The sequence below is a fragment of the Branchiostoma floridae genome, chromosome 12, assembly GCF_000003815.2.
Source record: "Branchiostoma floridae strain S238N-H82 chromosome 12, Bfl_VNyyK, whole genome shotgun sequence".
Classification (NCBI taxonomy): Eukaryota; Metazoa; Chordata; class Leptocardii; order Amphioxiformes; family Branchiostomatidae; genus Branchiostoma; species Branchiostoma floridae.
The window spans coordinates 13877349-13900790 of record NC_049990.1 but is presented as its reverse complement, the minus strand read 5'-3'; the positions used below and the strand labels follow the sequence as shown (position 1 = coordinate 13900790).

The 23442-nt window shown below is 40.0% G+C and overlaps 2 protein-coding genes across 2 annotated transcripts in view; one reads left to right on the top strand and one right to left on the bottom strand.

Moving 5' to 3' along the window:
• The first annotated feature begins 1042 nt into the window (after positions 1-1042).
• The window catches only part of LOC118427010 (polypeptide N-acetylgalactosaminyltransferase 4-like), a 26494-nt gene continuing 4094 nt past the window's right edge, over positions 1043-23442 (top strand). Inside the window, exons 1-3 of the mRNA XM_035836647.1 lie at positions 1043-1560; positions 4299-4465; positions 23204-23416. Coding sequence (XP_035692540.1) covers positions 1043-1560; positions 4299-4465; positions 23204-23416 — 898 coding nt within the window. The remainder of the gene's footprint in view (positions 1561-4298; positions 4466-23203; positions 23417-23442) is intronic.
• LOC118426880 (zinc finger protein 436-like) lies at positions 6266-21444 on the bottom strand. The gene is made up of 2 exons (XM_035836454.1): positions 21341-21444; positions 6266-7066 (listed from the first exon to the last, which is right to left on the bottom strand). Exon 2 carries the CDS (start codon positions 7036-7038, stop codon positions 6460-6462), a length of 579 nt encoding a protein of 192 aa, XP_035692347.1. The 5' UTR covers positions 7039-7066; positions 21341-21444; the 3' UTR covers positions 6266-6459.

The window sequence follows — 23442 nt, the reverse complement described above, 5'->3', positions numbered from 1 at the left end:
TGGTACTATTAACAATGTTCGTATTACCGTGTCCACAGCGCGTGCACAAAATGAGGTCAAGTTTGCACAGAATCTGGTAAGGTACAATTACATCTTAGTGACTGTATAAAACTCAACTACACGTGTACTAAAAAACGATTAATGTAAGCTCACAGTAGAAACTTGCCCATCTTTGATACTGCGATCTTTAACCTATGTTCGTGCGGTTGGTGAGTTCATTGGTGAGTTTCTGTGGAATTTTTCATACCTACAAACGTGAACTTTGAACGAAATACCCAGCCATTTTGTCTGTTGCGCGGAAACTTAAATCTCGAAGCACGAGGTTCGTGTCGTTTAAAATTTCTTCCTGGTACTATTAACAATGTTCGTATTACCGTGTCCACGGCGCGTGCAAAAATGAGGTCAAGTTTGCACAGAATCCGGTAAGGTACAATTACATCTTAGTGAGTGTATAAAACTCAACTACACGTGTACTAAAAAAACGATTAATGTAAGCTCACAGTGGAAACTTGCCGATGTTTGATACTGTGATCTTTAACCTATGTCCGTGTGGTTGGTGAGTTTCTGTGGAATTTTGCACACCTACAAACGAGAACGTTAACTGAAATACACAGCCATTATTTTTGTTGCGTAGAAACATAAGTCCCGAAGTCCGAGGTTCGTGTCGTTTGAAATTCCTTCCTGGTACAACTACCGTTATTCGTATTACCGTGTCCGCGGTGCGTGCACAAAATTACGTCAAGTTTGCACAGATTCTGACTCATTCAGATTAGAGCACCCGTGTATGTACGTGGCAGTAGCCATGCGACTGTGGAAGATGACACGAAGAATTCCCAGGTGGGGACTTGCCTGTTGTTTTACTTTATTAGGCCTCATCATATACTATCACCATGCCACAAATTCCAGGGTAGGAAGTCCAAAGGTGGAGTTGCGTAGCTCTGTGTCTAACAGTGGACCTCGACAACTCGCAAGAGAAGGAAACTCTGCAACAGTTTTGAGTCAGGAACGTTATGATGTGACAAATCTATTAGCCAGGGTAGACATGCTGTCACGGGCACGGAAAAAGTGCGAACAGGAAAACGGTAAACCTCTCGCCAGTGAATCTACCAAACCAAACGCTAACTTCGGACGTGGACACGAGAAGAATTTGGAGCAAAGGAGCGAACAGCTCCTGTTAGGAAGTATCAACGCTTCTATATCATTACCATTGAAGAGCACATTCACAAAGACACAGAACCAACGAGCGAAACCCGAATCTTCAGAAGACTACACTGTGAGATCATCTTTACAACAAACATTGACATTTATAGCGGAAGGAGAAAGAAATACACCAAAGGCACCGATCACATTCCAAGACTCACAGTTTCTTCCTACAGTGCATATCAAGCCGCCTTCGGATCCCAACTCCCCTGGCGAAAATGGCACGGCAGTCCACCTTACAAATTTGACCGAAGCCGAGAAAAACCTGCGAAATGAACTGTTAGAGAAATACGGACTGGACGAGTTCGTCAGTCGGAAGATATCCTTACACAGGAGACTACCGTACTCACGACCTGAGAGGTAAGTCATGTATCTTACAAGCTTTTCCTTAAAATCTAAAAATCTTTCTCAAGCTTTTCTCACCTTACCGACCAACAAAAAACAATTTTCTTGCCTAAGTCGTCCAGCCCCTTTATATATGAAAATGTTGGACAATTCATCTCCTACTGCATACGGAAAAGAAGTCAGACCCATCAGATAACTGATAATTAAGTAGAAATAGATTTAGATTAGACGTTATTCCCCTTTTGATTTATCTACAGTTCCCTGTAAAGTATACAAATATGTATACCACTACTTAACTTTGTCTGCAATTAGCCCTCGGGCATGAACTTCCAACAACACAAGTAACGTTAATAAGCTGCTCTATGAACTATGCAAATTAGAAAAAAGCTCTAACAAATCATCATATGGTTATGATTCACAGAAGACACCGAAAAATAACCTTATTGGTGGTCAATTAAAGTGCTTGTATCACCAATGACACTAAAAAGTACCAGTCCCTGATTACAAGCAAGTATCATAAGTCTTATTCAATGAAGTTAAAACGTAGATGTTTGTGAAAAATATACAGCCTTCTGATGATTTTGATTTCTGCCTCTAGGCCACGTTAATAAGTTCATTTTCGCCAGTGACGTCATAACAAACACGAGAGTTGGGTCAAGTGTAGCCTGACTAAAATCAAGCCCCTAGCGGCCGGCCCTACAATTGCCGCCACCCGTAGGGGGTCATTAAGCCCAGCCGGCGATAGCTTGTGTAAACACAGGCTAGGTCAAGTGCCGCGATTCGCGAAAAACGTTCCTTTGAGAAGCAAAAAGTGCAAAGGCCTCGTTATGTACATCACAGTTTTCCTTTTCTTTGCTTTTTTATTGTTCCTTAATACTTTGGGTTGATACTTTCGCGAATCGCGCTCCCAGGTTCCGAACAGGCTACCGTGATTACGTCACGGCTTGAAATTACGATACAATCTCAAAAATAGTTGATCAGCAACCAAAAATCCTGGGCCTTGTATTTAACACATGGACCACCCATCCGCATAGCGACGCGATAAGCTGAAAAGGAGTTTGCAAATAAATCGATGTAAAAAGTCACTAAAGGTGTGAACATATGAAGATGGATTACTCAACCAATATTTGCTCAGTTTACAGGTAGCTTGTGTTAAAAGCTAAGCGCACAACCCGCCGTACTTTTTTGGGGAGGCCACAACCGCCACGTATTTCTGAAAACGTTCAGACTGTACAGGGCAGGCCCGTCGCCTGTACTGGCACGCACGGGGGGCGAATCCGCAGCCCGATGGCACACAAAGTTTTGCCTGCACGTAAAGTTCTACGGCGTGTCTGCATGCTCCAAAATCTGTTGGATTCCTTACGAGTTCGTACGGAGGCGGTACTTACCATTTACGGATCCCAAACAATTGCCCACGTTTTGGCACGTAGACAGCACGTATTTACACGTACGGCGGGTTGTGCCCTTAGCTTTAGAAAAGTAAACACTTGATATGATTTATTCAACACTTGCGGCGGTTTTGATGGTATTAGAGATACAACTCTCATTCATGTGATCTCAGCTGTACATGTATTGACCGATGAAGTGCTTGGACGTAACTTTGACTATGCATTCAAAATGGCGGCATTCTTTTGTAACGCTAACTCTTCAGGATCAATGCGAAACCGCCACATGAACTTGAGGGAAATGGCTTTATTGACTCAGAGGCATTCTTAAGAATGTCTTAAACATCTGGATGTCTGAAATATGCAAACATCGGTAATTACTGATACTGCATTGGCAGCACTCTTTGAATGTGAGAATGAATTATCATTTAACAAAAATAAAACGATCTACACCAAAACAAAAGCAATTGATTTACTTTTTAATGGAAGTCATTTAATTAAAAAAGCTAGTACACTGTGGGTTTCTGAATAGCGCTACACGACACCCCGCAATAATTTCATTTTAAAAACATTATAATAAAAGAAGACCTTTATTGCACATTTTTTGCCACACTAGGCTATTAGAAGAAAGTACAGGTCACGTGGTAAGAATCATATATATGTAACTATGAAAACGATCCTACACATCTATATTTGCAGATATGCGTTTAATCTATTGTAGGACATTCGACTTCCTCTCACTTCTTGGTAATTGCATAAATGTAGCTAGCTGTATGATTGGTTAGCGTTTGTTTGATCAAAAGCTGTCAGGAATATAACTCTCTCTTTACTATTCCAGTCTCTAAAGTGGGGAAAATTAATCAACACATAGTTTAATTGAATGCTCTTATCGCTATCATACAAAGGACAATCCATAGTAAAATGTACTTTATCTTCAACTTTATCTAAACTACAAATATGACAGTTTGTTTGCTCCAGAGGAGTGTGGTTATGTCTTCCTGATTCGATTCGTAATTTGTGACAACTGATTCCTCGTTTTGTTACGGTAGGGAGGCCCATACACAAATTTAGAAATAATTACCTATTTTGGAAGGCTGAATTTTTATTTTTGACACTCATTTGCCCCCGTTTTGATTTGTTTTGTAGTACATGATGAGTTGATTAAGCCCTGAAAATTTCATCTTCCTACAATGTCGGGAAAGTGAAAAATTTACTCCCCCAACATGCTTCCCAGAGCATCTTTCCCCCATATTTAAGGCTTTATTGCTTACGGTAGATCTGTGGCGTACATTTACAATCTTAAGATATTCGTCTTCATTATAAGACTGTTTTAATTATCTGAATGTTCGTGAATTTTACAATCCATAGCTGCCGGACACAGACCTACCTGTCGAACCTGCCTACTGTGAGCATCATTGTAGTGTTACATAACGAGGCCGTGTCTGTACTGAAGCGAACCCTGCACAGTATTCTGGACAACACGCCGTCAGCTCTTCTACAGGAAGTTCTGCTGATAGACGACTTTAGCAACAACGGTAAGAATCGTTCATAAGGCAACGTTGATTTTATTATATACCTTTTTCGCCCGCCCCCCAAGTACAAAGTAACGCACAACTTCACAACTTCAACTTCAAAATAATTAATTATTGAACTAGACTAAATTTCATTGTAATTTCCAACAAAAATTGGACTCACCGAAATTTTGGACTGAACACCACCAATCAAGGAATAACAATCCACTGCTGTCGAGACGTCACGTTATGATGATAGAACACGTGACTCAGTAAACCATCTACATCAGAGCTTTACAACCATCCCTGAACAGAGACGATGGGCACCATAGACTTCCTGCAACCTATGATCCACTGCTTACTGAGCTTACAGCAGTGGATTGTTCATTCCTTGACAAAGATTGGTGTTGTTCAGTCCAAAATTTGAGTCCAGTTTTTGTGTTGGATATTGCAGTTAAACTATTATAAAAATAAACCGAGATACATGTACACTCATCAGATGCTCCGACGAACTGAAACACAATCTGTTTCTGAGTCGGTCAAGACTGATCCAGAGCGGCAAATGACGGGTTTATGACTGAGTAGGCAGATAAAACCAGTTAGGTAGATGCATTTCATTAGGAGACAAAATAATGACAATGACAATGATGTTTATTGCATGTTCATGCCCCAATGGGGCTAAATGCATTAAGTTTGAAATAAAGTTAATAACAACAGGTAAACAATGATATATCCTAATGATAACTATTTTCTACATGCTTCGCCCCTCCTCTTAAAACAAGAGTAAATGAACTTACACAGTTCTTCCAATACGTCATAGTTAGTTGATGTCATCAGATATGTAAACAAGTCTACCTTTGTTAGGTGTATATATTTCTCTTTTATACGTTTAACATTTACAAGGTTATTACGCATATCATTGTACAGAGAACACTCTAGCACAAAGATTATTTCATTTTCTATATATCTGACATTCTTATTACAAAACATGCATAATAAATAAATAGTATAACGCTATATGTGCTGAACAAGTTACATGTGCTGATTTGCAAAAGGTCAACAACATGAAAAATAACTTGCATGAAGCAATAGACACCATCTTTGTGAGATGTTACCATAAATTTCAAAACATTGGTTGTGGCGTCAGCATTATCACAGTGGCTTAGAACTCTTGAGCATTCTGGTCAAATTGCTGTCGTATTAACTCAGCCACTAATCCATAAGGTCTCAAGGTAACAAATCATGTTCAATAAGAAAGACAACAAAACACTGTGTAATTAGTTTATTGAGGAAACTTAGATGCACGAAAGGTTGACAAACCTCTATTACCCTACAGCACATTATGAACACAAACAATTATAGTACTCTCCAAGCAGAGGTTAGGCTCCGACTGTTAACGTTTTTTTAACGTTTTCTTTAGTCGTTTTTATCGGGCTTTCTATTTTGTCATTTTTTTTGCTGTGCCCACCCTAACTGAGGTTGGACACAGCGAAAAAAAAATGGTAAAATAGAAAGCCCGATGACGACGACTAAAACAAACGTTGAAAAAACAGCCAAAGCCTAACCTCTGCTTGGAGAATAAAACAATAGATCTATAGTTAGCAGCCTCCATAACTAAATTTTTCCGCTAATTCAAAACGCTAAGGGTCTGGTGTATTTCAATAACTAGAGAATTATCTAGTAACAAGAAAAACTTCAGTAACTAAACCCGAGAAAATACTAAGTGCTTTGGCATACCAAAGGCTATAAACGACGACACATTTACATCAAGCGAACGATATCGTACCATCAATTGTATTCAAACAACCCCCAGTCCTTACTTCTGATTCTAATTAATAACCTACAAAATACATGCGACGAAAGTGATGCCTATGGTATAAGCTAGTTAGAAAGAATCTATAATTACAACCGTTTTTTTTTTACGTTCCAATCCATCACAGGTTTTATACCACCCTTCTTAGGCCAGGAGAGCTTCTGTAATATTAAACCACAACTTTCTGCCGCATATGTTACAAACTCTATCTATTAGCAGTGTGCGTCCGCGTATGCCTTTTCAAATTGGACAACTCTGAGAACTGTTGGCTGCACACTTCGCACCTGTACGGTTTTTCTCCAGTGTGAGTCCGTATATGACTCTTTAAATGTGTCAACGTAGTGAACTGCTTGCTACATTCATCACATCTGTATGGGGTTTCCCCCGTGTGTGTCCGCATGTGGGTTTTCAGATGAGCTAACTGACTGAAGCCTTTGTTGCAATGATCACACGTGTACGGTTTTTCACCGGTGTGAATTCGAATATGCATCTTCAACTCGCTCAAAGTACTGAACTGCTTGCTGCACTCCTCACATCGGTACGGTTTTTCACCGGTGTGAGTTCTCATGTGCATGCTTAGATGGCCCAGCTGACGGAATTGTTTACTGCATGCCTCACAACTGTATGGTCTCTCACCTGTGTGAGTCCGCAGGTGTCGATTGAGCTTGCTTTTGCAGAGAAACTCCTTGTCGCAAAAACTGCACTTGAGGGTACGGGCAGAACCATGTCCATCCCCCCCCTCCCCTTGTGTCAGATGAGATCCGATCATAGTCGCCATATGCATGTAGGTCAAACTGCAGATCCTGCAAAAACTGTGAGAGAAAAAACAACTTATCAACACAATGAAACAAGATTTGAGACAAGTTTTGATATTCTAGCTTGTCTACTAAAAGTGTGCCCAAACAATGCCTGAACTGGCGGTCAAACCCGAGACCCTGCAAAGAATTGCAAAGCCTGAGAAAAAGAAACAAGAAAAATTCTTGCTTGTCCACTAAAAATATACCCAAACATGTCATTGCATACATATGTATGTTTTTACACTTTTCTAACCTTAGGTCATGTTGATTTGATTATATGCATTACATCCTCTGAAAAACCCCAAAACTGATGCGAGCGTGCGAATAAAAAAAGTTTGGCCAAAATAAAAGTTGCTTTCATCAAGAAATCTAAAGGTCTACTCACAATGCACTTGCGTCACGCTTGCGTCACTGTGGGGTTCGAAAGATGCTCAACGAATTTCAGAGATAAAGAACGAATTTTCTTACTTTTTGTGTATTTTGCCATCTTTCAGTCATACTTTTACGTGTTACGCAATATCTAAATTTAAAAAAGAATGGGAGATGATAACAAAACAGTGACGCTGTGAATGAGCCCTGCAGTGACGCAAGCTTGACGCAAGTGCGGTGAGAGTGCACCTGAAGTGATCAAAACCTCTATGTTATGGACCAAACACCCTGCCATGACGCCACACGACCCCTAATGGACCGATCCTGTCGAACGCCATATCGAACAGATAGAACCCTCTATTCTGTTTCGAACACCTCCGTCAAACACTGCCCCAGTTGGACAGAAATGGCTATTTTTGACGAAGGTGTTCGAAATAGAACCATGATCGAACAGGGGGCGGGGTATTGGGATCGGTCCATTGGGATACTTAACAATAACAGAGACTGTGGATCTTTTGTTATCTCTATGCACCCATGTCCCATGCCCTACTTGCTCTCTTGTTGTGCAATGTTGATCGTCACGTGCAATGTTTTAAAGTACAATATCAGTAATTAGTACAGGAGCCAGGTCCTAAAAAAATTGATTTCGTTGCACCCACTTTACAGAAAAGGTTTGACCTAATTTTGTGGTAGAGGGGTCTTTGGTCCATCACCCAGCATGATTTTTATGCTCAAATTGTGGTATCACTTTTTTGCTAGCTAAGCATAAAGGTAGAACACGTATTCTGCACAGGTGGAAAAATTCAATTTTCCAAGGGGGAGGGGCAAAAAACTAAACATCAATATTTTTCCATCAAAATTGGTAGGCTGGTACAACTTTTCATGGGAAATACATTAATGTTAATTTTTCCCCCAAATTTTACGTTTGTCCAAAAGTTATGGGTCTTAAAAGTTCGATTTTTAGGCATTTTTTGTACCAAAAAACGAACTGTTTACTTTGCAAAATCAGACAATTAATTGTGCTACCTACGGGGCCTTGCCTGATGAGTTAGACCTACCGTCCAAATCATACCCTCCATATCAACCTTTAAATCATCAAAATCCGTCGATGCGATCCGGAGATATGAATGTGTGAATGTTGACACATCTGCCATATTCTATTGCCAATATCGTCGCTAAGGCCGTTGCTAAGGCCGTTGCTAAGGAGGTTTTGGATCATACTCCACAACAAAACTGCTATGCAGAACAAACTTTTCCGATGTATTTTGCTCTGGTTATGTCAGTAGAAGTCTAAGGAGAAAATTTGTTATGTTTATTGTTAAATAGATGCAGGAATACTGTTTTTTAACGTCATTTCTTTCAGAATCATTAGCAAAACTGTTGCTAAGGCCGTTGCTAAGGGGCATTTAGTCATGTTTCAAGCAAAATACAGCAGCTGAGAGTCAAGATTTCTGGCACATTCTGCTCATGTCATGTCGTAAACCATACATAACTTAAAATACTTCAATTGTTTGATTGATTGGTTGATTGGAAATATCAATTGGGGCTCTGCATGGGGGATATAAGGATACTTGAAAAGAATTACGCTGATTTTACGTATTTTTATTGTTCCTCCCTAATGTCACTAAGTAGGTACCTTATTAAATCGCCGCATATATCTACTGCTATGTTGAGCACAATGAAAAAGGCTCTGCATGGGGGTTATCAGGACACCAGAAATGTGATTACACAGGACACATGGATGCAAACTCACACGGATCTGCATGGGGTTTATCAGGACACAAGAAATGTGATGCCGTGGATACAAAACTGTGTTAAATAGAACATATTGCCAAATAGGATCCCCAACAAACATCTGTGTTAGAATGAAACAGTATATGGGATCTGCAAAAAAAAAACAGTTTGCACACGGATCTGCATGGTATTTTAATTACAAGTTACACGGGAACAGAGCTATTTCATATATTAACAATTTATTTAGAAAGACCAATTAACAAACGTAATGTGAATAACAAAAGGAGAATCTTATTAAGTGTGTGCACATTGCTTGATAAATTAGGATCAGTGCTGGTATACTACAGGTGCGAAGGCCAACGGAGTATTCACCTTGCACTACACGAAAAGGCAAATTTCCACGAGTTCCCAACATTGCGCACGATGGTGAAACCTGGCGCGTCCTCGCCGTGGGCACGGGTTTCCAAGGGCTGCCTGTTCCCGCGTGCCCCAACATTGAAAACCTGTGCGCACGATAGGGCACGCGAAGAGTCCACGCGTGCCACCATTGCACACTTCTCGTGTTGAACAATTATCGTAAACAATGGAGAGCTGAGAAGTGTCTGATAATTCAGTTATGTGAATTGTAAAGTAAAAATACCAAGAACCCTTGCCACATGTCGGTATGTACTTGTGGGAAAGTCAATAACGAAACCGACGCCAACAGCACGTGAAATAAGATATGCAACACGATCGTGCCGTATACACGAAACTCAGCAAACTATTTTACCCCTATATACAGATAGCGTGTAAGATTAAAGTCACCACTCCACATATTCAATTTTAACGGAGTGTGCCCGATTTCTGTAACTTATGATATGAATTGTTTTCAAAGCAACATTACAAGAGTTGATTGTCATCTAGGCTTAAACCTGGTGTGCGGCGCCTATCAATGCATAGATTCTATTAGATTGAAAGTGTTGTTCTTTGGTCGGTCGGCTTTGTTTATACAGTATATTAACGCCGCATTGCGACACCGTGTTGGATTTGCATTGTACTTGTTTGTCGAAAAAAATCTATTCAAACTTTTACAAAGATAATTTGGTTATGGAGAACTTCAATATTTGTATAGTTCACTTTCACAGTGTAATTTTTGGTTTATATCGGTATTATGGAGATTGTCTGCCTAGCTTGGTTTTTGGTTGAATATTGAGGGGCGGAAGTTTGACCCGCCAGTTGAATACTAATGAACTCAGCAAATGTCTGTCACAAGTGTGTAATACCGACCAATAGAGTCAAGTATTAAAGCAAGGTGAAAACAAGGAGGTGAAAAGCAAGAAGGTTAACTACTGGACTTCCACAAGCACCCATCCCCTAATACACATTTCATTGTTTTGTTTTGGAAACATGGCGTCCAGACGCTCGTGTCTCATAGCCTCCTTCGCAGGCTACGAGGAGGGATGAATTCTATTTTATGGGGGCTGGTTCGCGATTTTCAATGTGGACTAGGGTTTTCTAAAAAAAACGGGAAAGTAAGTTTGCCATGGAAGGGAGTTTAGCGGGGGGGGGGGCTACATACACAGAGTGTAGTTGGTCGATAATCTTTTGTTTTGGTTGGTAGGCTTTCAGCAGACACAAATGATTTATCTAAAGCCCAAGGTATGTTTAAAGAATATTAGAACTTTTGCGATTTGTATATTTAATAAAACAATGATACACAAGAAAAGCTCAAGCTTCCTTTAGTGAACTAAGAATACTCCTTGATGTGACATACACACAAATAGTATATACAATGAGTTATTCTGTCTGTTTGTATTCAAATACCCATCCGAAGTAGCCAATCGTATTTCACACATGAGGTTGGTGTTTGGAAATGAGGACCAATCAACACACGTGTCCCAATTTTCAAACCTGTGACGGTTGTCTTTTCATTCAGAGTGCTTTCACGCTGCGCAGACCGTCCGATAGCTAAGTATTTGATCGCACGACAAACAGCGCAGGTAAACTTATTGAGAGCTTGGGAATGATTCTACGTCAAGACCGGACATTATCTTGCCATCGAATTGAATCCTACTGCTAGTGCCATGGGACCATATGCTACTTTTAGAGCAACAACTGTCCTCCCGACCATTACCCAGTGTACCGAGGGCCGAGCGGGCTCTCTGTGGGTGGGGTATGGTGTTCCCCGCCGCTCGGATCGTCAGACGCGCCCCTGCCTGTTAACTCTACGTAGTACGCAAGTTTATGTCCGGCCGACTTGGGTGATTTGGAGTTCCCTCGGCTCCATGGAGGCCCTACACCATGTTACGATGGATTGGATACCACTGTTACGAACTTGCACGTCCGCGCTTGGAATTCTGCAACGACTATGTGATAAATGTATATTGCTCTTGACTAGCAACTGTTTGTCTAAAAGGACACTTGGACATCATAATGTACAGAGCAGGAATGCTGAATTCAAGAGACCTACAGGAATTTTTTTGTCATCAAATTTGGAGCTATTGCACAGTGGAGCAAGGACAACGTCTATAACGTCCTGGAGTGGAGCGACTGCGGATAACAACCCCTAAACAGCAGGATGGTGGACCGACGAACCTTTGGAAGCCAAAGGAGCGACAGCACTAAGTACATATGAAGGAACGCGTCAGGAGCGGTCGAATCTTAAACAAGAAATCTTTTTTAAAAAATTGTGCCTTGCCGCGTGTTAGGGATATCGTCAGGAAAAAGTAGGTCAGCACTTCAAGCCCGGCAAGGCAAAATGCTGTGCCTTGGCAAAAACACAATACAATGACCAGGACTGTTTTTACTGTTTCTGAAAGAGCTAACCAAGAGGAGTAAAATGCTTTTTAGATGAAGCGAATATCTTGAAGGGTTGCTGAGATATGGCTCCACAAAGTTGCCAAAACCTACCCTCAGATATGGCCGGCTGCGCGATAAACGATGAAAATCAAAAAAATACCTTTTTTGAGGGGTGATGAAAAGGTAAGTAAAGGCTGCAAAGCTTGTTTTATCTTATTTCCCCGTAATATGTACTACATAGAATCACTCCACAGAGTTCTGAACATTCATGGCATTTTATTATGCTTTTACACAGGGTCGATGTATGCAGCACCCACTGGTGTCCTTTCACACAATAATTGTCATCTTACCTTATTCTTTAAGAAATAAGTAAATTTGGGTTTAAAAGTTCACATTTTGGGTTACAGTCAATGGTGTTTTTTGCACCAGTTGAGTCGCATTGTACAAGATTAAATATCATACTTCATATACTTTTGCAATGTACACAACATTATGGTATCTTATATTACCAACAATGTCACATCTATAGAATATCAGCAATATTAATTGCCTTATAACAAGGTCAACTTGGTCAAGGTGAAAGGTAAGTGTGTGAATATGTCGCATTATTTTCATGTTGAGCCATGATGTTACACTGTATCAACAGTACAACTTTACACTTAGATACATTTGTAATAAAATATAGAAGACAGATGTTTGTACTAATAAGAGATAAAATATCAATAGGTAGACATTGTGTAAACACTAAATTTATTAGGACAAGTTGTAAAATATGCTAAAGAAAGCAATAAACTAATAAGAAAAAATTACTAAGAAACATTTTACATACATGTAAGTTTCATGACTAAAACATGGATAAAGAAACACTGCATAGAAATTATATTGCTGGGATTGACTTGAGAAAAAATTGTTCAAAAGCACATTTTCTTCAACATGCCCCCCTCCCCCAAACACTACAAATTGTATCAAGTATTTTACCTTGAAATTCTTCATCCATAGCGTCAAAAAAGGTTCTATTTGTGCCGCTTTAGTCACATATCCTCCGTTTCTGAGGGGCACGCGGCCCAAAATTTGGCGCGTTTGGATCGCCGCAAGGCGCGCCGCCGCCCGGCCAAATCGGGGCGATCGTCGGGGAAAACAGCTCGGCGCTTCGCCTTCGTGAATGCTAGAAACTTGCCGATGACATCAAAACAGCCGGAAGTGTGGAACCACGATCCGACGCTCCGGCCTCCCCGCTTACGGCGCGCCGTTTTCACCGGCAAATTTCTGGCGTTTTAAACAATTTTCAAGCAAAAGAAACACATCACAAGAAAGAGAAACTTATATCCTTTATTTTGATGGGTAAATTTGCCTCTAGAACCGGATAGTTTTTGTACCGCGGGTGTGGGAAGATGGTAGTAAATTTACGGATCGCCGTACGGCAGAGGGTTTTCGTGGTAGCGTTGAAATACATAGTCAAACGTTCTTGAGACGTTTCGATGACGTCATTGCCTACTTATATATTCACATGCATTGCATTGGTCTAATTAGGCATTTATTTCATCTTTATGAATAGGTAATGCAAATTATTATACGAGATAATTCACTTGATTATATTTTACTCCAATGGATCTGAAATATCACCATATACGAACGCTTCATTCATTCGATGTAACCAGATTTAAGAGGCTTTCAGTACCGACCACAACTGTTATCAAATGCGTAAAGGGGAGGTATAAAGCTTGACGGGGATGTACTGTTGGTCGCCTAAGCCGTAAGTTTGTCCACGAGAAAGAGAACTGGGAAGGGCCTTTGGAAGGGCCTTTGGAAGGGCTGGGTTAACATTGTTTGAACCATCGATCCAACCATCCAACCATCCAACCAAGAAAATAGTGGCCACAAGGCCATGCCGCTGGCGCGGCAAGGCAAAAATAAAACGAAAAATAACGAAAAAATAAACAATTCAGAACGAATAAAAGCAAATACACTACTAGTATATACAGGGGAAGGGAAAACTTGGGAGGGTAAATTTTTCGGCTGGGAAAGCCCGGGGCAGTGAAAATGACGCTGCTTTTAATGACAAAGGGGGTAATTACGGTTCAGTCGAGGCCAGGGGAGATAATTAGGTGATAATTAGCCGCCAAGTTATGTACCACTCATTCGCGAACAAAAGCATACGTCATTAGTTTCCACGCGTACGCACAAGTCTACTAAGGTGGCACAGCTAGTGCACACGGGTTTCCACAGGAAGGGCACGTTATGGACACGCCAGTGGTCCGTTACACGGGTTTACACGGGTGCCCCATGTGGGGGCACGTCACGTTCGCACAGTGGACACCCGTTGAAACCCGTGGAAACCCTGAATTTACTTGCATGTGTACACGGGTTTGCCAAGCGGAAATCTGCCTTTTCGCGCAGTGTTGGTAGGTTGTGAGTTTGATACCTGACAGTGTCATACCAAAGTAACTTTAAAAGTTGGACACAATGCCTTCTCTTCCTACCACGCAACATTTAGGAAAGAGTGTGATAGCATTACACACACTAACAATAACACAAACAGTAGACTGGCCCCCCGCTTAATACATGTATGCACCAGTGTGTGGCCCATTTTAGGGTTTATAGGAACGGTGGTAAGCACCGTCAACTGTAAGAACTGACTCACAAACAACCATAGCCATGAGATTAATTAATAATTGAGATTGTCTCTGAAGGATGTGCTGAGATAGACAGTAGTCTTTCTGAAGTACAAAACACAGAGGAATACTCGAGTGGACTGTGCTTAGATTTGAACAATCATATTAAGCCATATACAGCTGGAAGTCCAATTTGCTAGGAGGAGTTTACCAGGATCTTGCCAGTCTTCTTTACAACAGGTAGATATATTAGCAATCGGCTCTGGTTGTCATGGACTGGGCCATGAAATATTAATTCCTTCCATTAAAGTCCAGAGAGCAGATGACAGACTTATTTAAAAAGCGCGGAAGGAGCTGGCACGTGGCTGCAGTAATCACACAGGGGGACGTATGGCAAGTATGATGTGAAGAGTTTTGTGCATTTTTTTAAACAACTGCCAACAAGACAGGTATTGGGTGGACCCACTACTCTCTTCGCACCTAAGGGATGATTTGCGAGGAGCTTACAATAGACAGGAAATCGCAAGGGTCTGGAGCAACTGACTTGCACATTTTACGCATTTAACTCTAACTTACACATGGAACAATTTTGTTATCCCAAACAGTTACTACAATGAAATTATGATATTTTGACATTATGCAAACTAGAATCTTATTTGCATCATTAGTATCTGTTAATGTTAACCCTATTCAGACGGGGGGGGGGGGGTTGAGGCCCGCGCTAACTTCGATGTCCTATAACGCCAGAACGGCTTACGCTAGAGCCACCAAATTTAATGAATTTTCCTAAAATATTGTTGGCAACAATTCTACGAAGTTTGACAAATTTTCCATTTTTTCTTGTTGCCATGGCAACCGTTTGTTTACAGGCAGTTTTGCCAAAAATCACTATTTTTGGTTCTAACAATGTATTTTTCAAATTTATTTGCTATATTACTGTGATTTTGTTACATAAATAAAATCTTATATTATTCAGCATATCTTTCATAATTATATATGCATAAATTATGCTAATTTGATGACGTCATCAGCCCAAAATCCAAGATGGCGGACGGAATGGCCAGATCAAGAAAAACAAGCTAATTATCCCATAAAATTTGCAACTACCTGGTATTTTTTTCATCAAAAACCATCTAAATGAATGACTTTAGTCTATTTCCATTACCCTTTGTGATTATTTGTTGCAAAAAAAGTATTTTTAAAAATTCAAGGTGGTGGATATAATATGGCGGAGCCCAACTTGTATCTTAGATGTGCATGACGTCATTTTATGACGTCATATTGACGTCATTGATGTTGCTATTGGCAACGCAAGTCGTAATTAACATTATCATTCTGTTATCTGCACTTGTTGTTACATTTTTGCAGCATAACTTGAAGTTTTCTGAGAATACCCATTTTTCATGGGTTTGGCCAATGTAATCAAATTGATGACGTCATAATTACGTCATCTTACGTCAACGTAACGTCAAACGTCACATACTTGTCAGATAATATGTCGAAATCATGTCCTGAAAATTTGGTGGCCTTACGGCACGTCGATTTAGAGTTATAGGACTTAGAAGTGGAGGGCCTCAAACCCCCCCCCGTCCAGGGATGACCAAAAAAGCCCGGTCTGAATAGGGTTAAGTCGCAAATTCTCAATGTTTCACTGCCATGAGTTATACTTATGTGTATATATATAAAAGTCCTCTCATGTAAAACACTAGAATTACAGATTTTCCTCAACATTTATATAAATCATATCCTCACTATCGTGATCTGTCATTGTGGACCGACTGCGTATTACTTTGTTTAATTACCACTAATACTAGTATCCTTATTAATGTTCTAAAAATTATATTCCAGCTCCTAGAGCAAGCTGCTAGGGGCCTTAACCTGCACAGCATCTGTCTTGTATCAAGAACTACCTGCCACTAAAATATCATGATCATAGAAGTGTCCTGGACATTACAGATACAAAAGACCTAAGCATGCTGTAGTACCAAGTTCACACACCAGGGGACCCATAATCTATCTTAACCTTTGTCCTTTCAACACCTATTCACATACGAAACATCACCACAATCCATCCAGAGGTTCTAAAGTTATGCCGACCACAAATATCAGGAAACACAAACACAGACACGTAATTCGTCGTAAATTAAAAAAAATACCCCTATTTTTTATGGAGGCAACAAAAGGATTGTATAGACCAGGCAATGCTGAGTGTTATCTTTGTTGCCTTTCAGTTCTTCACTTTGAAAGTTTGACTTCTCAGACCCACAGACAGGCAATGGCATTTGCAACTGCAAGATAGCATCACTGAAGACTCACCTAAGATGTACGTCAGTGAAACAACAAAGAGCGTGCAAGACAAAAAAGGGAAGGTGTCAAGTCATGTGAATGCCTGTCTGAAACTGATAAAGATATTACAATAGCCTGGATAGCTTTTGGTGTTTGCCAAGGACACATGATTTACCAACTCTGTCAGCCATACACAAACTGCGACCGGATTATAGCTCGTGGTCCTGGCTTATTCGCACCGTCACAAAGGGCTGTCATTGAGGGCTGGGCAGTCCCGACTGTCAAAGGCAGCCAACGGATGTCAGACAAGATGAAGACATGTACATGTATGAGTAATCTCACTAACATGGGGGAGACTATGTTTGGCCAGAAAGCTGATGCTGTACAAATGGTCAAGGAGATGCAGCACGTTAGGGGAGCTGATGGCAAGCTGTGGTTTTAGCCCAGAGGGTGAGACACAACCAAGCATATTACAAGTTCAACTTTTTTGATGCGTTCAACAGCACATAGACCGCATGAAAGTACAGAATGTATGGCCACTGGTATGGGGGGACAGAACAGAAAGGCGTGTGGCACTGCCTGGTGCTTTGAAATACAGTGTATGCTAGTATTAAGTGCAGACCTCAGCTCTGGTCATGTTCCAATGCAAAAGACGTAAACTTTTGCAAACTGGCAAATCATTAAAGCTAAAGCAACTAAAGCGCATAAAACCATTTTTCCAGGAAAGTTCCTTTTACACAAGCATAGGACACAATCTTAGGCATATGTACATGTGCAAATTGGTTTTTATTTATTGTAAAAGCGTTTTCTGGTGTAATTTTGTTTGCAGAGTAATGTAGGGCTCGAAATACCTTTTTCTGCACAGGTGCAGGTAACATTGGAAATTACCTGAACCACTCAGAATGTAGGATTGATCATACTAAAATCTGTTCTTAACCACTGCCATTATGTGTGTGTTAACATCATAATTCGAGAAGCCTTACATAGATTCTGATGATATTTAGTAGGTAGGTAGGGGGTCGGGAAAACGAAGGTCAAGTTCAATAATGGGCCCCCTAGCGGCTTGCTAAGGTTCTGCAGCAGAACCTCATTTTTTTTTATATCTCGAGTTCTGGACATGCTGTGGTTGTGATTTTTGAGTGGTAGATAGCCCTTGGGACAGAGTAAGTGCTGTAATTTTGCACCCCCTAGCGGCTTGTTTGGAACTGCAGCCGCCGATTTCCTTTCAAACTTTGGACGAGAATAACTCGAGAACGTGTTGATGGATCGTCATGATTTTAGCTATGTAGATAGCCCAAGTAACAATGTACACAATGAAATACTAATAATGCAAATCAACAGCTAATTTGCATGATTAATGAGGAAAGTTGATAAATCCACTTCATTTCATATTGGCCGAAATGACCAGTAGAGTTTTATGGGAAGGGGAGTTACATGCTTTTGTATGTGGCAGGTTTTGTATGCCCCACTACTAAACGTACGTAACGCGTATCTTACAGTAGTGAATATATGTGTCGGTTACATTTGTGCGTATATTTCAGTTTACGGGGAGCCTAAAGTTGAGTATGACCTCCTTGCAAATACGTGCCTGTGCTTTCGACTTTCCTGAGTATGCTATAAGTTAAGGAAAGGAAATCGTACCCAATGGACAGAATTCTAATGAAATGTTTAGAAATGCCTAACTATGATAGAATTCTATAATTGTAACTAAATTATAATGATAACTTTATTGCACAACAATTGTACGGGGTACAAAGTATGGCATCTACATAACTACAGTTCTATAACGCCTATGACACTCGTAGGTAGTAGTAGTATTACCGTGTCCATTAAAAAGAAACGGAGCATAACTTATGCTCCGTTTCACTTTAATGGACACGGTAATACTACTGCTACCTACGAAACGTTGTCGACCCACTTCCACTTACTTAAAGATACAGAACACCCCTAACTGTACACGAAACAGACTAGAAATCCACATATGCTTAGCTTGGAAATACGGTTAACATTTACTGTAGTTATAACTGAAAGTAGTCTAGAACACTGCAAGAACGCATGGCCGACAGGGCAAGAAAATATTAAAACTTAAATGTAGTATAGATACTACGCAGGTGCCTGCAAACAGGGATGGCATACTTCAAGAATATTTAAGACGTCTAAAAGATGTCTGAACTGAACAGAATTAAAACAATTTTGGAAACAAAATGCAGAACTATGTTACGTAGCGAAAATGTGCTTACCTTTTGTAGACGGGTCGGGAAATAGTCTGTACACAGCCGGACCGGTCTTCTTAATATTTTTTCTCACCACATCACACTACATGTATTCATCCGCGGAACTTTCAAATATAGTCCTCATTTTGAGCTATAGTACTAGAAAGCAACCAAGTTAGCAAGGAAAATACTAATATTCTGAAAGAAACTACAATGTATTAGATATTTTGTACATATTTATTTCTTGCGTTCTTTGATATGTGGCGCGCTTGAATACAAGTAAATGCCATTTCAACCGCGCTTTTATCTGTGAGTATGGGGTGATGCGGTTATTTTTTGTGTAATTAAGCGGCTAGACAACCTTCCCAGACAATCCACACAGACAATTGGGAGGAATTGCCGAAGGTGGAAAAGTGGTACGGACTGGTCTGTCCACTGACACATGATACAGTTTGGGCCGAACTAAAAATAATTCCTCTACAGGACCGTGGCCCACTTTGATAGTCTAAGATACTAAAATTGACTGATTTTAGTTGATTATTTGGGTTATGACTTTTGTCGCAATTGTACAACGGGGCCTGCCGGGTAGTTCACATGCTGTTTTTTTTTTCATTTTCGGGCGTGACCCGTACGTGGCACCATTGAATACCCTGTGGCTCCCGGGGTACATTGGAGTACGGCCGGCCGGGCCCCGGGTTCATTTTAAGTCGGACGTCGTAAACTACTGTACTCTTGTGGTGAAAGCTCCTTGGGTAAAAAAAATGAACTTCTTTTTGTTAATATGTGTTTCAGAAGTATTTGCTAATTCTTGTGTGTTGGTGTATTTTGCAGATCCAATGATATCCATTCTAACATAGATGTTTGTCAGAGACTTTGCAATACGTTGTATATGGCATAGTTTTGTATCCATGTGTCCTGTGTTATCACATTTCTGGTGTCCTGATAACATACCCCCATGCAGATTCGTGTGAGTTTTGTATCCATGTGTAATGGTATCACATTTCTGGTGTGCTGATAACCCCCATGCTGAGCCTTTTTCATTGTGCTCGACATAGCAGTAGATGTATGCGGCGATTTGATAAGGTACCTACTTAGTGACATTATGGAGCAACAATAAAAATGTGTCAAATCAGCATTATTATTTTCAAGTATCCTCATATCCCCCATGCATTGCCCCAATTAGTATTTCCAACCAATCAATCAATAAATTAAAGTATTTTAAGTTATGCATGGTTTACGAGATGACATGAGCAGAATGTGTCAGAACTCTCAGCTGCTGTATTTTGCTTGAAACATGACTGAATACCGGCCCTTAGCAACGGCCTTAGCAACAGTTTTGCTAATGATTCTGAAAGAAATGACATTAAAAAACAGTATTTCTGCATCAATCAAACATTAAACATAACAAATTTCCTCCCTACACTTCTACTGAGATAGCCAGAGCAAAATACATCGGAAAAGTTTGTTTTACGTAGCAATTTTTTTGTGGAGTATGATCCAAAACCTCTTTAGCAACGGCCTTAGCGACGATATTGGCAATAGAATATGGCAGATGTGTCAACATTCACACATTCATATCTCCGGATCCCATTGATGGATTTTGATGATTTAAAGGTTGGTATGCAGGGTATGATTCGGACGGTAGGTCTAACTCATCAGGCAAGGCCCCATAGGTAATACGATTAATTGTCTGATTTTGCAAAGTAAACAGTTCTTTTTTTTTGGTAAAAAAATGCTTAGAAATCGAACTTTTAAGACCCATAAATTTGGAAAAAGGCAAAATTTTGGGAAAAAATGACTATTTTTGTATTTCCCTTGAAAAATTGCACCAGCCTTCCAATTTTGATGGAAAAATATTGATGTTTAGTTTTTTGCCCCTCCCCCTTGGAAAATTGAATTTTTCCACCTGTGCAGAATACGTGTTCTACCTTTATGCTTAGCTAGCAAAAAAGTGATACTACAATTTGAGCATAAAAATCATGCTGGGTGATGGACCAAAGACCCCTCTACCACAAAATTAGGTCAAACCTTTTCTGTAAAGTGGGTGCAACGAAATCACATTTCTAGGCCTCTCTCAGGACTTGGCTCCTGTACTAAATCCTCAATAACTTTACTATGTAATCCTATTGTAACAACAGAATTTCTCACTTTTATACCGTGTTGTAGTGCGGACGATAATTGTTAAACGTTCACCGCAATTCAGTCTTAGGACTGCAAGTGTGATGTTTTTGGATGTGACCTTGATGTCAAATAAAGCATTCATTATAATACGGTATGCTAGTACAAAATGCACTTACCGATATACACTAATACAGTGTGTTTACAGCTACACAGATCTTCTCGGTTGTAGTGTTCGCACCGACAGAAACAGATCAGCACTGTAGGCCGGATGGGCGGTTAGAACCGGTTCGGTAGGTTTTACACAACACAAAGGATAGCATCATGTTACAAATGCTTAGGCCACAGCAAGTAAATGGCATGCATTACATCATCTGCAGACGGCAAAAAAATAAGTTATGGTCGTTATACAGTCACAATGTCTGTCAGTCAATATTTGTTATATGTGTGTGTGTTATATACGATATATATATACGATATATATATATGTATATATATATATGTTATATATTTCTCTAGAAATTTTCACAGTTCTCAAGCAAGTTGATAATTTTTTTAACGGTCAGACTTCATTTCAGCAGTCTTTTGTCGGTGACATTTTTCTTAAGTGTGTACATTTAACTGGTTAGATAGGTGTCATTTGTTTGAAGTAAATGTCACATGTGTTCTAATTTGCATAAGGGAAATATCAGTTCTGTATACAGAAGAAAGACAAAAATAGCAACATTTAAACGAGAGAGACAACAAAATATAACGTGTCATAGTTTATTGTTGAAGAAACTGATCATGATATGCTAAAAGTTGACAAAGCCTAGAGCACATTGTGAAGGTAAAGGGTAGTTAGCAACTTCTATCACTTACAAGTTTCAAGAGTTAATTCCAAATGCTAATTAATAAGGCCCCTGTGCATTTACAGTAATTAGTGAATTATAAAGTGATGATAACAACTTCAATACCTAACACAGAAAAAATACTGAGACAGAAAGTTTAGCCTATAACATAAACCAAAAATGAAAACTTGTAGCATTTAAAAGTGCTGTTACCGAAATATAAAATTTGTGAAGAGGTCTAATTTAATCATAGTGAACATTTTGCTGCAACTTATTCTAAACGCTAGTACAATATTTACAGAGACTAATCACATAAGTGACAGTTAAAACCTCAGTTGATATAAAATAATAATATAAAAAACTGAATTACATAAAACATGCACTTTGTAACAAGGAAACTGCTACACTTCCCTGTGAATGCTTTTTACCAGTTTGAGACAGAAGAATAAACAATCTTACCATGTAATTATAACTGCCTCTCACCACAAGTGCTGTCTGAGCACTTCGCAGTATAAGGTCACTTTTTCGCAAACAACTTCAAGGTATAATGAAAAAAACTAAAGATGATTTGCTGACATTGACCGTGTAATCCATCAATGTTTCCTCTATAATGTGAAACCTTTCTTTATCTGTATAGCAGAGTCACGTTGAGAGTATACTACTATAAACTGATAAGATAATCAACATGGTAAGGGTAAATGAACCGCCTGTTCCTTGGTGTATATGGTGTCATAACGCCTGGTCCTTTTCTATAACCACCTAATAAAACCACTGAGTGGCCGATTTATTCATTTATTTATACACACACCATTATCATCTTGTCTACGCAAACTGACGCATAGATTTCTGGTACTATACGTGTGAATTCCGTTGTCGAATTTAAGAACATTTCTACTTTGGTACATAAGGAGATTACATATTGCATTTTGAAAGCAACATTTTCACAGAAAATATTCAAAACTTTGCTGTCTTGGTATGTTCAACCTTTACTGTACTGCATTCATTATCATTCCTCCCTGCGGGGCTCGAGCTCTGTGCTATTCTCATTGGTTAATTACATGCGTATCGCTCCTTCTTATTGGTCAGGTGGCAATTCGTTTTTGCAGGGGTGGGGTGACTGGCTCATTCTGTTAACATTCATAGTGCGTTTCTTTATTCCAAAATAATCATTACCGTCTTGAAATGAAATAATTAAAATGCCATGTTTTACAGTCGATCTCGGATGGGATCTGGAGGACTACATCTCACGCCTGCCCAAAATCAGACTGGTGCGGACCCGGCGGCGGGAGGGCCTGACCCGGGCACGAATCCGGGCCGCACACGTGGCGTCTGGAGCCGTGCTGGTCTTCCTGGACGCTCACGTGGAGTGTAACACGGGGTGGCTGGAGCCTCTGGTGGACAGGATAGCCCGAGATAGGAAGACAGGTTAGTGCTCGTGACACACAGACACC